Source organism: Corvus kubaryi, unplaced genomic scaffold, assembly GCF_017639235.1.
Source record: "Corvus kubaryi isolate FWS band 111438036 unplaced genomic scaffold, C.kubaryi_AGA036_p1.0 37193, whole genome shotgun sequence".
Lineage (NCBI taxonomy): Eukaryota > Metazoa > Chordata > Aves > Passeriformes > Corvidae > Corvus > Corvus kubaryi.
The window spans coordinates 392,352-405,740 of record NW_024581055.1 but is presented as its reverse complement, the minus strand read 5'-3'; the positions used below and the strand labels follow the sequence as shown (position 1 = coordinate 405,740).

The following is a 13,389-nucleotide window of genomic DNA, read 5'->3' as shown; positions in this document are numbered from 1 at the left end:
TATGCCTTGTTTGGCTGCAGGAGGCACAGGGTACTGTTTAACCTTAGCTACAGCAGAAGCAAGAAAAACTGGAGCCGTTTGTAAGAGATTGATTTTCCTACCCTTCCCAGAAAGATTACTGTGGGGTTTTTGTTGGGTCCACAGGACCAAACATCCCTGGTTGGTAATTGCCAAAGTTTCCCTTTAAGGATGTCATATCCTAAAATGTTTTCTTGATGATCTGCAATCACAAATGTGTGTGAAGTCATTCCCCAGGTACCATAAACAGACTGTGGCAGTGTAAGAGAGAATATTTTTTCCATTAAAGCCAGCTAAATTAACTTTTCTATTTTTAAAACCTAAGTTTAGCTTTTTAGCATCCTTGGGAGTAATCAAAGAGGTCTGAGCTCCAGTGTCAATTAAAAATTTTAAAGGCTGTCCAGGGAAATGTACAGAAGATTTCTGTTTTGGGAAAGTTTGGTGAGGTGTCTGTGAGTCAGAAATGCAGCTCCTCTTCTGACCTCACTTCAGCAGTGAGGTGTTTTTGGGCAGCTGGGAGATGCCAGACCAGTGTTAACCCCGTGGAGCCAGAATAACCCCTGCAAGACGGGAACAATAACTCCCTGTGAGACACTTGTCCTGGCTGAGTTACCTGAGCGGGTGACAAGCAGCAGATCAGCTCCTGGTGGGCTGAGATGTCCTGTTACACTTCTCTGTCCCACAGCTGGGTCTGTCACTGACCCTTCCCACCAGGGCCTGTTGTAAACCCAAGCTGAGTCTTGCTTGAATTAGTGGTTCCAGTTCATACCAGTTACACCTGTATGGAATTCTGGACCTCTAAGGAAATTCTCCTTTCCACACTATGCAGAGGAATTGGGAAGACACCACACCCAGGTGCAGACATTGAATCCTGGGTGCATTTTAGAGCACTCTGTGCACCTCAAGGGATCCAACTCAGGAAAGCTGACCAGGATTCCTGTAAAACATTCCATTGCATGTGTGGAGAGAGGTGTGGAGAGGGGTTTGAGGTCTGGAAAAATTCCAGAGAGAGTTTCTCTGTTAAGTGTGGAAATGAAAGTGTGGCACCAGACGTGGGTGAGGAGCGAGAGCTGTGTGGTCAGGCAGCACCCAGGGAATGTTGATGGAGTTCTGGAGCCTGTTCACAGTTCCAGGGAGACCCAGCTCCTGTTCTCAGCTATGAGGAGGAAGAGCAGCAACACCCGAGGCAGGTGCCTGCGATGCTCCTCTCCAAAAGCTTTGCCTTTGCCTCGGTTTTGTCCCACAGCCCTGTGCTTGCCTTTCAGCTCCGGGGTCAGGAGCCTGGAGGAGGTTTGTCTCCAGGTGACAGACCTGCTGCCCGGCCTCAGGAAGCTGCGGAATCTGCTCCCGGAGCACGGCTGCCTGCTGCTGTCCCCAGGGAACTTCTGGCAGAACGACCGCGAGCGCTTCAATGCCGACCCAGATATCATCAAAACCATCCACCAGCATGAACCAAAGACCTTGCAGACGTCAACCACTCTCAAAGGTGAGGGGCTGGAGAGCCAGGGAAGCTGGGAGTTGCCTACAGCTTCATTGTTATTCCATCCTCGCTAATTCCAACACCTGGATTGCTGATAGTGCCAAGTTGGGCAGTATTTTGTCATTCACAGCAGCCGAAGCGGCCCAGTCTTTGTTGTCTCTCACTTTATATGTGTATTGGAGCCCTGATCTGTATTTGTGGGAAGTGAACAAATCACTCAGTCAGGCTCCTTTCTGCAGGTAAAAATAGCAGGGTTTTGTTCCTCTCACTCTACACATGCTCTGGCTTTTCCCTCTGTCACACTCAAGGCTGCCTCACTGACACAGATAAATCAACATTCATCCTGCTCCCTGGTGTGTTCTAATTCCTTGCACACAGCCTGAGCTGACAATGGATATCATAAAAGTATTTTTATCTCTTACTTATAAAAAACCCCTCTTACCATGTGTGGGATCATTAGTGGCTCCATAATGCCAGAGGAAGTGCTGGTTTAAATGCATGTTGAATCCTTTGGTTTTAAAGGAACTTCACAGTTCTGGAAGTGTATAATGTATTATATTACATGTCTGAAAAGGGGTTTGTAACCCCAAAGGAAGTTTGCTTTAAAGGTTATTTTTGAGCATCCAGAGTGTGAGCTCGCTGTGGCTGGAGCACGTGGAGCCTGCATCAGGCGTGAAGCCCATCCGTGGGGTCTCCCCCGAGCACCGGGCAGTGCGGGATATCCCACGGGATAAGAGCAGCCGTTCCCACTGCTGCTGATGACAAGGAACACCTCTGCCCCCCTGTCCTGCGTGTGTGCTGCTCCCTGATGTCCATCCCTGTCTCTGCAGACCTGCTGTTCGGGCTGCCCGGCAGGTACAGCGGGGTGAACCTGTACAACCGGCGGCGCGTGGTGTCCTACACCGTCACCCTGGGGCTGCAGCGCTACGACTCCAGGTGAGGGCTGCTCTGGGCACAGCTGCTGTTTGCTCCACTCTGATGTTGGCATGGTTTTCTTTACCCTCTATTTCCTTGTGGTTTAGAGTATCTTGCATCTTGGAAGGTGCTTTTCTGGGGAGAGAATTTGCTGTGTTTTAAGGAAATGAAATACTCTCAGTTCTCAGTTCCTCTTCAGAAACAGGGTCTGTAGCATCGAGAGCTGCCAGGGGGAGTTTCTGTGGCATCCAGGGCCCAGTGGCTCTGGTTTGACCCAGTTCCTTGTACACAGACTGGTTTGCCTACCAGTAAGCACTGGATTGACTGGTGAAAACACTTTGGCAGTGTTGGCCAAACTGGCGTGGACTGAGTGGATCCGAGACCTCTGAGCTGCACAGAATTCCCCAAGAGATGCCTGGAATGGAATTGGCAGCACAGGAGTCGAAACTTGCTTTTCCAGAGAACTGAGCCCTGAGGGCCATTGTGTGGCACCTTCCATCAGCCATTTTTACACAGAATTCTGTAATTCTGGCAAAATTCCAGGGGTGTTTGAGGCCGTGGCGTGTTCTGTTCCGCAGGGCCCAGATTGTGGTTGGTGAGCCTTTGCTTTAAATAAAGTCTTGGTGAGTCTGCGCAGCAAACCTTTGTAGAAATCAGTGTCTGGGTGGTTTGGGCCAGCGAGGAGCAGGTTTGGGAGCAAGGCCTGGAGAGAGCCACGCTCTGCTGGTCCGTGTGAATCCATGGAGCTTCCTCCTGCTGCGCTGCTGCAGGAACTGCGAGCTGCTCTTTGGGAAAGGGTGAGTGACGTGCTGCTCTTCCCCAGGTTCCTGAGCAGCCTCCGCTCCCGCCTGAAGCTGCTGCACCCCAGCCCCAACTGCAGCCTGCGGGAGGAGAATGTGGTCCACGTGCACTTCAAGGAGGAGATCGGCATCGCTGAGCTCATCCCACTCGTCACCACCTACATCATCCTCTTCGCCTACATCTACTTCTCCACACGTAGGTTCGGGGGCACCTGCACTGCTGGCACCTGGCTGTGGGGTCAGGGGTGCAGACTCCTGTCTGTGACACCACCGCACTTCCCAGCCGTTTCAGCGGGAGAGGTGGTATTGGAATTTTACCCTGAACTGTCATGGGGAGAATTAGTAACTGTTTACCTGATTGCTGCTAATTTGCCCCTCTTAGCCAGTGTGGTGGTGTTCCTTGTGATACAGCTCCCCAGCTGGAGGTGTTTCCCCATCCCTGGAAGTGTCCAAGGCCTGGGATAGTGGAAGGTGTCCCTTCCCACAGCAGGGGGTGGAACGCTGGATCTTTAGAGTCCCTTCCAAACCCAGCCGTTCCATGATTCTGGGATATCTTCCAAGGTGTTTTCTGTCTTAGGCACTCTTAGATGCCACAGGAATGCCTTTTTTCCCAGTTTGTTTCATGCATTATCAGACAGAGCAGACACGTGTTCTGAGCTGGTGGGTTTAGACCTCTCTGGCCACATTTCAGTTTGGTTTTTCCCACCTCAGTGCAGTGCTGGGACTGGTGTGAGCTGTGAACCAGCGTTGTCCCATGTCCCACCCTTGTACTGGGAGGCTCTGGGAGCTGCATTTCAGACAGGAGCACTGCAGTACCTTCCCTTCTGGGCTGGGGGATGTCCAGTGACCTCCTGAAGCCAGGCAGGACGAGCATCCCGCCTCCACTGGCATTAATTCCGTTTGCTTCCCCTGGTGACCTGGGCTGGGCGCTGTTTTCCAGGGAAGATCGACATGGTGAAGTCCAAGTGGGGCCTGGCGCTGGCGGCGGTGGTGACGGTGCTCAGCTCCCTGCTCATGTCCGTGGGGCTCTGCACCCTGTTCGGCCTCACGCCCACGCTCAACGGAGGGTACGTGCCAGCCCTGCCAGGGGTGCACGGGGAATGCTGTGGGAACAGCTCCCCAGAGCCCCCAGGCTGGGGAAGAAGTCCTGTGATGTGTTGGACACACTGCTGGGCGGGATCAGCATCAGCGGCTCTCCAGGGATGCAGGGGATGTGTTCCTCTGCTGGCCAGTCCTCCTGGAGATTCCTTATTGCTGGGCAGTTGGCTCTGTGTGCCTAAAGCAGGAGGAATTGTTGGGATAACACATTATTCCTGGAGCTGAGCAGGCTCTCCCACAGCCTCCTCCATTCTCCCTGTTTAGAGATTCCCATCCCTAAGGAGCTTATCTCCTATTGCTGTCCTGTCCTGGTGCTGCCTGGAGGGCTCACACAGTTGTGAGCTGAAAATGCTTTAATTAAAGGCAGGCCTGCGTTGTTCTTGCTGAATTTTGGATTCTTGGGCATGAAGGAGAAGCTGCCCATGAGAGGCTTATTGGTATTGGTGGTTTTTTCACTCACTATGGACGTTCACTGACATTCCCCCCTTCCAGTGTCTGAGGGAGCCTACAGGGGAGCTGGAGAGGGATTCTTCATCAGGAACTACAGTGATAGGACAAGGAGCAGTGGTTCAAACTGAAAGAGGGGAAATTTAGGTGAGATAGACAGAAGAAACCCTTCCCTGTGAGGGTGGTGAGGGACTGGAATGGATTTCCCAGAGCAGCTGTGGCTGCCCCTGGATCCCTGGCAGTGTCCAAGGCCAGGCTGGACATTGGGGCTGGGAGCAGCCTGGGATAGTGGAAGGTGTCCCTGCCCGTGGCAGGGGTGGGATGGGATGATCCTTAAAGGAAGTGGGACACGCTCCCTGCCCTTCCCTGGTGATTGATTACCCACCCCCAGTCCCTCACAGGGTGTTCAGATCCATCTCTATCGTTGTACCCAATGCTGGAGAGCAAAGGGCTCTGTCCCCACCCTGGGAAGCACCGAGACTAATTTCGTGGTGCTCCACAGCGGGCGTTTCCCAGGAATTCCTGCAGCTTTGCAAAAACGATGATTTCTCCCCAAGGCAGAGGAAACACAAACCTTTTCCTTGTCACAGTGTGACACTAAGGGAAGGGACTGGGGCACAGGGTGGTGTCTCCTCACCTCGACTCCCAGGGGTCTGTTTGCTCCAAACTTGCCTCTTTCCCTTCTTTTTCCCCACGGATCTCCTCCTCAGTTCTGTCTCTGTTTCCTCCAGAGAGATATTCCCATACCTGGTGGTGGTGATTGGCCTGGAGAACGTGCTGGTCCTCACCAAGTCCGTTGTGTCCACGCCCGTGGACCTGGAGGTGAAGCTCCGCATCGCCCAAGGTAGGATCCTGCTCTGGGAGACTGCAGAGAGGCAAAACTGGGGAAAGCCAGGCACTGGGAGAGGGGGAATGGTCTAATTCAGCTCTGTGAAGGAAGCAAGGTGAGTTGTGCAGCCTTTTGTGTTGAATTCCAAGAATAGAATGCTGTCATTGTGGTCACTGCTTTTTGGGATTGTTGACTGAAACAGGCTAAATAAATATAAAAAAATATTAGTAGGGGAGAGCTGGATCTCGTGGCGTGGATACTGGGCACTGTGTCCTCAGGTCATGGATATCTGAAGTGCAGAACACAGGGCCTATAAAATTCCCCTGAACGTGTGACAAAATTATCTTTTCCATTCTATAGATGCTCTGTGCCTGTGGAAGGATTTGAGTGTGCTCACACCAGGATAAATGGGATTTGCAATCTTCAAAGCTGTTTCTAAACGTCAGGGAGAAGAGATTCTAGAGTGATGCTGATTTTAGTTTTAAAAATACAAGTGCTTTGGATCCTAGATGGGAAACAGGACTCAGAACTTCACTGGGCCCTTGCACTCAGGAATTTTAGCCTGGAAGGGCCTTTTTGGGCTGCTGTCTGTAGATTCCAGGTTTTAAAGAGGGGAAATGCAGCTGCTTTTGCTGTGCTCGTCCAGCACAGTGAAGAGGCTCCCCTGACCTGTCCTTGCCCTTCCCCAGGCCTGAGCAACGAGAGCTGGTCCATCATGAAGAACATGGCCACCGAGCTCGGGATCATCCTCATTGGATACTTCACCCTGGTCCCGGCCATCCAGGTGAGTGGGGCTGCTGCAGGACAGAGCCCAAGGCACTGCAGGGAGGCAGTGGGCAGTAGGATCACAGAGTCAGGGAATTGTCTGGGTTGGAAAAGCCTTGGAGACCATCAAGTCCAACTGTTCCCCAGCACTGCCAAGGCCACCACTAGCCCATGTCCCCAAGTGCCACATGCACACAGCTGTTAAATCCCTCTAGGCACGGGGACTCCACCCCTGCCCTGGGCAATTCCAATGCTCAATAGCCCCTCTTGGGGAAGAAATTTTCCTTAATTTCTAATCTAAATCTCCTCTGCCACAACCTGAGGCCTTTTCCTCTCACCCTGTCCCTTGTTCCCTGGGAGCAGAGTCCCCGGGTTTTGATGGACTGTGGCCAAAAAGAACAAAGAATGTGAATCAGAATAAATATTCTTGGATTCTCACATGGACTCATCCAGCCCTAAACCCTCAAGAGGTGGATAACAGGGTTTGTCAGTAAAACACTGCTGAGTGTTCCCTGTTCAGAGGTGAAATGGGAGCTAATCCCTTTGTCCCATCCTCAGGAGTTCTGCCTCTTCGCCGTGGTCGGGCTGGTGTCGGACTTCTTCCTGCAGATGTTGTTCTTCACCACGGTGCTGTCCATCGACATCCGCCGCATGGAGGTGGGCACAGGGGCATGCCCTGGCCTCGGGGGAGGAGAGGGACACAGCCCAAGCATTTCACTCCCCAAAGAGAAAAAGAACAGAACCATAAATTCACGGAGGTTGGAAAAGGCCTTTAAGATCATGGAGTCCAGCCATTCCCCAGCACCACCACTGCGTTCACCACTGACCATGTCCCCAAGTGCCACATCCACAGGGCTGCTAAATCCCCCTCCCCAGGGATGGGGACTCCACCCCTGTTCTGGGCAGCTGTGCCAGTGCTGGACAGCCCATTACAGGAAGAAATTTGTCCTAATATTTAACCTAAATCTTCCCTGGTCAATTTGAGGCTGTTTCCTCTCATCCTGAGCTGTTAAAGTTCTGGGTCTGTACTTGCTTGGTTACACACACAGGGATTGGGAACAGGATACTTGAGGGAAAAGACACTCTCAGGAAGGACATGGAGCTATGGGAGCAAAGCCAGAGGAGGCATCAAGTTGATTGGAGGGATGGAGCAGCTCTGCTGTGAGGAAAGGCTGAGGGAATTGGGATTATTCAGCATGGAGAAGAAAAGCTTAGAGACCTAGCTGTCGCCTTCCAAGGCCTGAAGGGACCCCACAAGAAAGATGGAGAGAGAATTTGGACAAGAGCCTGGAGTGACAGGACAAGAGGGAATGTCTTCAAACAGACAAGAGAGAAGGTTTACATTGGATATTAGAAAGAACTTCTCTGTGAGGCTGGGGAGGCCCTGGCACAGGGTGCCCAGAGCAGCTGTGGCTGCCCCTGGATCCCTGGCAGTGCCCAAGGCCAGGTTGGACACTGGGGCTTGGAGCAGCCTGGGACAGTGGGAGGTGTCCCTGCCATGGCAGGGCTGGCACTGGATGTGCTGTAAGGTCCCTTTCATCCCAACCATTCCATGATTCCATGAGTCTATAAATGTGCTGATTTGGGGTAAATGGGCTGGAAGGAGACACAGGCACCACCATGACCCTGGGGGAAGAATCGCTCACCAGGGATCCCTCACCCCTCACCCCTCACCTCTCCCTGTCTGTTCCAGCTGGCCGACCTCAACAAGCGGCTGCCCCCCGAGTCGTGCCTGGCGCCGGCGAAGGCCCCGTGCCGTGCCCGGCCTCCCGCGCTGCGCCCAGCGGCGCCGCACACGCCGCACACCATCACCCTGCAGCCGTCCTCGCTGCGCAACCTGCGCCTGCCCAAGCGCCTGCGCGTCATCTACTTCTTCGCCCGCACGCGCCTGGCCCAGCGCCTCATCATGGTACGTGTGGGGAGATGGCCCCCCCTGCCCATCCCGCTGGGCACCACTCCGGCCAGGCTGCACCCCCTGCCCGCCCTCTGGGCACCACCCCGGCCAGGCCCCACACCTCCATGTCCTGGTTGCCAAGCGAGTCTGGTGCTGCCCCATGGGATCCAGAAGCAGGTTTCCAAGGCTGGCTGAGCCTTGAGATGGTTTTACAGGCAGAAATCACAGTATGTTCCTGCATGTGTGGACTAAAGACATTTAGGAGATATTTTGCTTAAGGTTTCACCCTTTACAGCCACTGCAGCCACACCACTTCTGGCCCTGCTTTTCCCCCCCGTCTCTGTTTTGGATGTCTCTAATGGAATTAGAGGGATCTCTGTGTTCCCAGCCCAATCAGCCAGCACTGGCAGTTTAAGTTAAATCCCCACACGGTCCCAGAGCAGTGGGTCCTGCACACCTGTGGATCCAAAAACCCCAACTGAGCCGTTCCAGCCCTGTTTGGAGGTGCCAGACATGCTGGTCCCAGCTGCCAGCATGGAGTCTCCTTCCTGCTGTGCATTTGGGGAGAGAAGCTGGGTTCTGACCATCACGTGGATCACGGAAAAGTGGTGTCCAGGGTCTGTGTGTGCTGGGCCATGCTCCAGATCTTCCCCAAGGAGCGGTGCTGGGAGTGAGGCTGCAGGAAGTGTGGGGTACCTGTGGTTGGGGTGCCGTGGGTCTGCTCAGGCAGGGGACAGGCTGGTGGCACTGAAGGGAGCTGTGTCTCTGCTCATCCTGCACAGGCTGGGACGGTGATCTGGATTGGAATCCTGGTTTACACAGATCCTGCTGGGCTCCGCACCTACCTCACATCCCAGGTCACCGAGCAGAGTCCCCTGGGGGACGCAGGCCTGCCTCCCATGCCCGTTCCCGGAGGGGTCCTGCCTGCTGGGGACCCCAAGATCGACCTCTCGGTGTTCCCATCGGAGCCAATCCAGCTGTCGGAGAACCAAACGCAGCAGCGGGAGCAGAAGCCAGGGCTGGAGCCGAACCAGCACACGTGGGCCCAGGGACCAGAGGGCAGAGGGAACGGGCAGGTGGAGCTGGGAACAGAAGCAGAGGTTACCTGGGGAGCAGAGGATGAGGAGATCTGGAGGAAGCTTTCCTTCAGGCACTGGCCAGCCCTCTTCAGCTACTACAACATCACCCTGGCCAAGAGGCAAGTGGGCTGGCATGGAGTGCCAGAGGCACTGGGAGCTGGGCAGCTGACCCCAAGAGTTTGTCTTCCTTCTGTCCTTCGTGCTCCTGACTCACATAACCTGGTTCCATGAGGCTCGTTTTGGGTGTGCTTGGGAGGAGCTGCTGAGCAGGTCCTCTGGGGTGGACAGAGCTCACAAAGCCCCCAGGGCTGTTCCTCTGGGAATCAGGGTTGTGTCTCTCTGTGATCTCGGGTGTTTTATGTGGTTGGTGTCTTTGTCTTCCTTGATTCTGGAAGTGAAGTTTTAAATTTTGCAAAATGAGCAAAGGAGGCTCAGGGGGGACCTTGTGGCTCTGCACAAGTCCCTGACAGGAGGGGGCAGCCGGGGGGTCGGGCTCTGCTCCCAGGGAACGGGGACAGGAGGAGAGGGAACGGCCTCAGGCTGGGCCAGGGGAGGCTCAGCTGGGATATTGGGAATATTCCTCATGCAAAGGGCTGTCCAGCCCTGGCATAGCTGCCCAGGGCAGGGGTGGAGTGCCCATTGCTGGAGGGATTTGAAAGCCCTGTGGATGTGGCACTTGGGGACGTGGGTCAGTGGTGGCCTTGGCAGCGCAAGGGGGAACAGTCAGACTTGATGGTGTCAGAGGGCTTTTTCAACCTCAGTAATCCACAATTCTCTGATACAATCATGTGTAAGTGATGGAAATAGTACATGTGAGGAAGAGATGTGTGAGCTGAAGAAGCTTCTTGGTGAGACCTCCCAGCCTGCACCGCACAGGAAGTGAGATCCTTACTTAAATTCATGGGATCCAATTGATCTCATCAGGACTTCATTCCACTGCTGGCTCTTTGAAGGGTTAAAACCTGGAGAGTAACTTCAGAGAATATTCCCAAGGAGATCTTCAGTTCAGAGCACCTGAGGTTACAGCACTGAAAGCGCCCTGGGACCTGCCATGGCTGCCCAGTCACCTGTCCCTGTGTCCCCTCGTGTCACTCCCGAGCTGTTCTCCCTGTCCCCCCTCAGGTACATCAGCATCCTGCCAGCCATCCCTGTCACGCTGTACCTGAAGCCGCAGGAGGCCCTGGAGATGCGGCATCCCCAGGAGGCCTCGCGCTACCACCCCTTCCTGGCGGGCAGCGCGGGGAAGCTGGACACGGGACCCCAGCCGGACCGCACAGCACAGCCCCACGGCCACCAGGACGTCACCCTTTACAAGTAAAACATCCTCTCACAGCCTCCTGACCCTGCCTCAACCAACCCCAGCGGGACTCCGGGGCTGCTTTGGGCCAGTCCTTTTGCTGGGAGAGCAAAAAAGCTCACAAAACGTCAGTGCCAAAGCTCGGGATGCTTGGGAGGCTCCAGTGCAAAATTAAATTGATCTCTCCTGGCAGTTTTCCATCAGCTGAGGGCAGGAATGGGCTGTACATGGAGGCTCTTAGTGCTCCTGATGCAATTCAGGGCTGGTCACTGGGTGATGAGGACAGGAGGTGGATGTGGGGGTATAAACGTTGTGATTTCATAGAACCCCAGGTTTGGGTTGGAAGAGGCCTTAAAACTCATCCAGTGTCACCCCCTGCCATGGGCAGGGACACCTTCCACTATCCCAGAGCACTCCAAGACCTGTCCAACCTGGCCTTGGACATTGCCAGGGATGGGGCAGCCACCACCTGGATATCATTTGATAATGACTTACTGGGTGCTAGATCAAACTTTGGTGCAAGGAGCTTCCCTCCCTGCAGAGAGGATGGCTCACACCCCCCTGCCTGAATCTGCAAGTGCTGAACACACTGTGTTATCCCAGTCCCCAGCTAGTGTTTTCTTAAAATCTGAGTTGAATCTTAGTTGCTCGTCACTTTCCTTACTGAAAAGCCTCAAAACCTTGTTGAAATTGTCGTTTTCCCATTAAAACCCCCTTTAATTTCCAACAAATCTCTGTAATTTGTTGAAAAGCTTTCTCAGCTGAGAAATTCAGACCAGCACGTGAGTAATCCTGGCACAGGATTTTCCAAAATCTATCCTTGGACTAGAAATTAGAATTTCTTTTCTTACCTTCTTGTCTTTGTGTGTGTCTCCCCCAGGGTGGCTGCTCTGGGCCTGGCCTCGGGCATCCTGCTGGTGCTGCTGCTGTTCTGCCTGTACCGGGTGCTGTGCCCCAAGAACTACGGGCAGAACGGGCCGGGCCGGCGCCGGAGGGGGGACCTGCCCTGCGACGACTACGGCTACTCCCCCCCCGAGACCGAGATCGTGCCCCTGGTCCTCAGGGGACACCTCATGGTAGGTCCAACTCAGAAATAAATACATAAAGAAAGGATGTTGTAGCATGAAATTCCTGCTGCACGTTCTCATCTCCTCCTGGGACTTGCTTTCTGAAATTCCCACCATCACCACCTCTGGCATCCATTCCCTGCTTTACTGGGATACCTCCACATTCCTGAGGTCCAAGGAACAACTGGATGTGGCACTCGTGCTCTGGGCTGGGTGACAAGGCAGGCATCAGTCACAGGTTGACTCGATGGTCTGAGAGGGCTTTTCCAACCAGGATGATTCTGGGATTCTTCCTGTTCTGAGATGAAACAAAGCTCTTGGGCATCCAGACATGTGAGTTTAAAATGCTGTGCTGTGTGTCCCAGAGAAGCTGCACCTCTGCTCCTGAAGCTACCATCAGCTGGGACAGAATTTGTCAGGGAAAGGCAAGACAGACACAGTCTGTTGGATTTGCAGCAGTCCAGTGCACACTGAGGTCTCTGGGCAGAGATCCTGGAATGCCACAATCACAGAGTGGTTTGGGTTGAAAGGGACTCATCCAGTCCAACTCATTCAGTCCCAGCCCTGCCGTGGGCAGGGACACCTTCCACTGTCCCAGGTTGCTCCAAGCCCTGTCCAGCCTGGCCTTGGACACTTCAGGGACACGCATGTCCTCACCGTCCCTCGGTTCCTAAACCAGCCAGATTTGACAGGAAACCCATCATCTCTGCAGCTCCTCCGCCACACCAGGCTGTGTCAGGGTCCAGAGGCCTCGGTGGTGCCACACTGAGCTGTGCTTGTCCTTCCTTCCTGCCAGGATATCGAGTGCCTGGCCAGTGATGGGATGCTGCTGGTGAGCTGCTGCCTGGTGGGGCAGATCCGCGTGTGGGACGCGCAGACGGGCGACTGCCTCACTGTCATCCCCAAACCCAGGTATGGCTCTGTCCGTGTCCCATGGCCCCACATCCCCACATCCCTGTGCTCCCATCTTCCCGCCAGCGGTGGGGCTGAGCTTTGTCCCTCCTCCCAGGCTGCGCAGGGACAGCAGCGGCATCTTCGATTACCAGGAGGGCTGGGATCCCAGCCCGGACGGGAAGAACGGGCTGGAGGACTCCTTTGAGAGCAATCACCAGCTCAAACGGCTGCTGGGCCCCCCCCAGCCCCCCCTGTTCTGTGACCAGCCCGACCTCACCTCCCTCATCGACACCAACTTCTCGGAGCACGCCAAGGCGGCCGAGTCAGAGCCGCGGCTCCGGGCCGTGGGCACTCGCCACAAGGACTCGGGATACGACTTCAGCAGCCTGGTTGGGAAGGTGTACGAGGAGCACGGCAGCTCCAGCTGCAGGAACATGAACTTCCCGGGGCTCTCGGCCCCGCACGGCCCCGCCGGGTTCTGCGGCAGCAGCGGCCGCTCCCCGGGGTGTGGCTCCGACGAGGGCGGGTGCGGCGGCCGCCGGCGCAGCCTCGGGGACCGGAGCCTGGGGGACGAGACCTGCGCGGGATGTGAGAAATCTTCACCCCTGCCGTCCTGGGGCGGGGACCTGGAGAGCTCCGTCTGGAGCCTGGAACTGCAGGGGAACCTGATCGTGGCTGGCAGGAGTAATGGGAAGCTGGAGGTGAGGAACAGGGACACAGTGACAGGAAACGAGGAGCAGGGACACAGTAACGGGAGAGTGGAGGTGAGGAACAGGGATGCAGTAACGGGAGGGTGGAGGTGAGGA

At 54.9% G+C, this 13,389-nt stretch overlaps 1 protein-coding gene across 3 annotated transcripts in view; it reads left to right on the top strand.

Annotated features, from left to right (window-relative positions):
• The window catches only part of LOC121661764 (SREBF chaperone), a 41,564-nt gene that overhangs the window by 23,086 nt on the left and 5,089 nt on the right, over positions 1 to 13,389 (top strand). For all 3 annotated transcript variants that reach the window (XM_042022273.1, XM_042022274.1, XM_042022272.1), the window contains exons 5-17: positions 1,284 to 1,504; positions 2,329 to 2,434; positions 3,237 to 3,409; positions 4,154 to 4,280; positions 5,490 to 5,602; positions 6,277 to 6,371; positions 6,911 to 7,009; positions 8,046 to 8,261; positions 9,029 to 9,444; positions 10,448 to 10,639; positions 11,503 to 11,698; positions 12,486 to 12,601; positions 12,699 to 13,284. In XM_042022273.1, the coding sequence (XP_041878207.1) occupies positions 1,284 to 1,504; positions 2,329 to 2,434; positions 3,237 to 3,409; positions 4,154 to 4,280; positions 5,490 to 5,602; positions 6,277 to 6,371; positions 6,911 to 7,009; positions 8,046 to 8,261; positions 9,029 to 9,444; positions 10,448 to 10,639; positions 11,503 to 11,698; positions 12,486 to 12,601; positions 12,699 to 13,284 (2,656 nt within the window). The remainder of the gene's footprint in view (positions 1 to 1,283; positions 1,505 to 2,328; positions 2,435 to 3,236; positions 3,410 to 4,153; positions 4,281 to 5,489; positions 5,603 to 6,276; positions 6,372 to 6,910; positions 7,010 to 8,045; positions 8,262 to 9,028; positions 9,445 to 10,447; positions 10,640 to 11,502; positions 11,699 to 12,485; positions 12,602 to 12,698; positions 13,285 to 13,389) is intronic.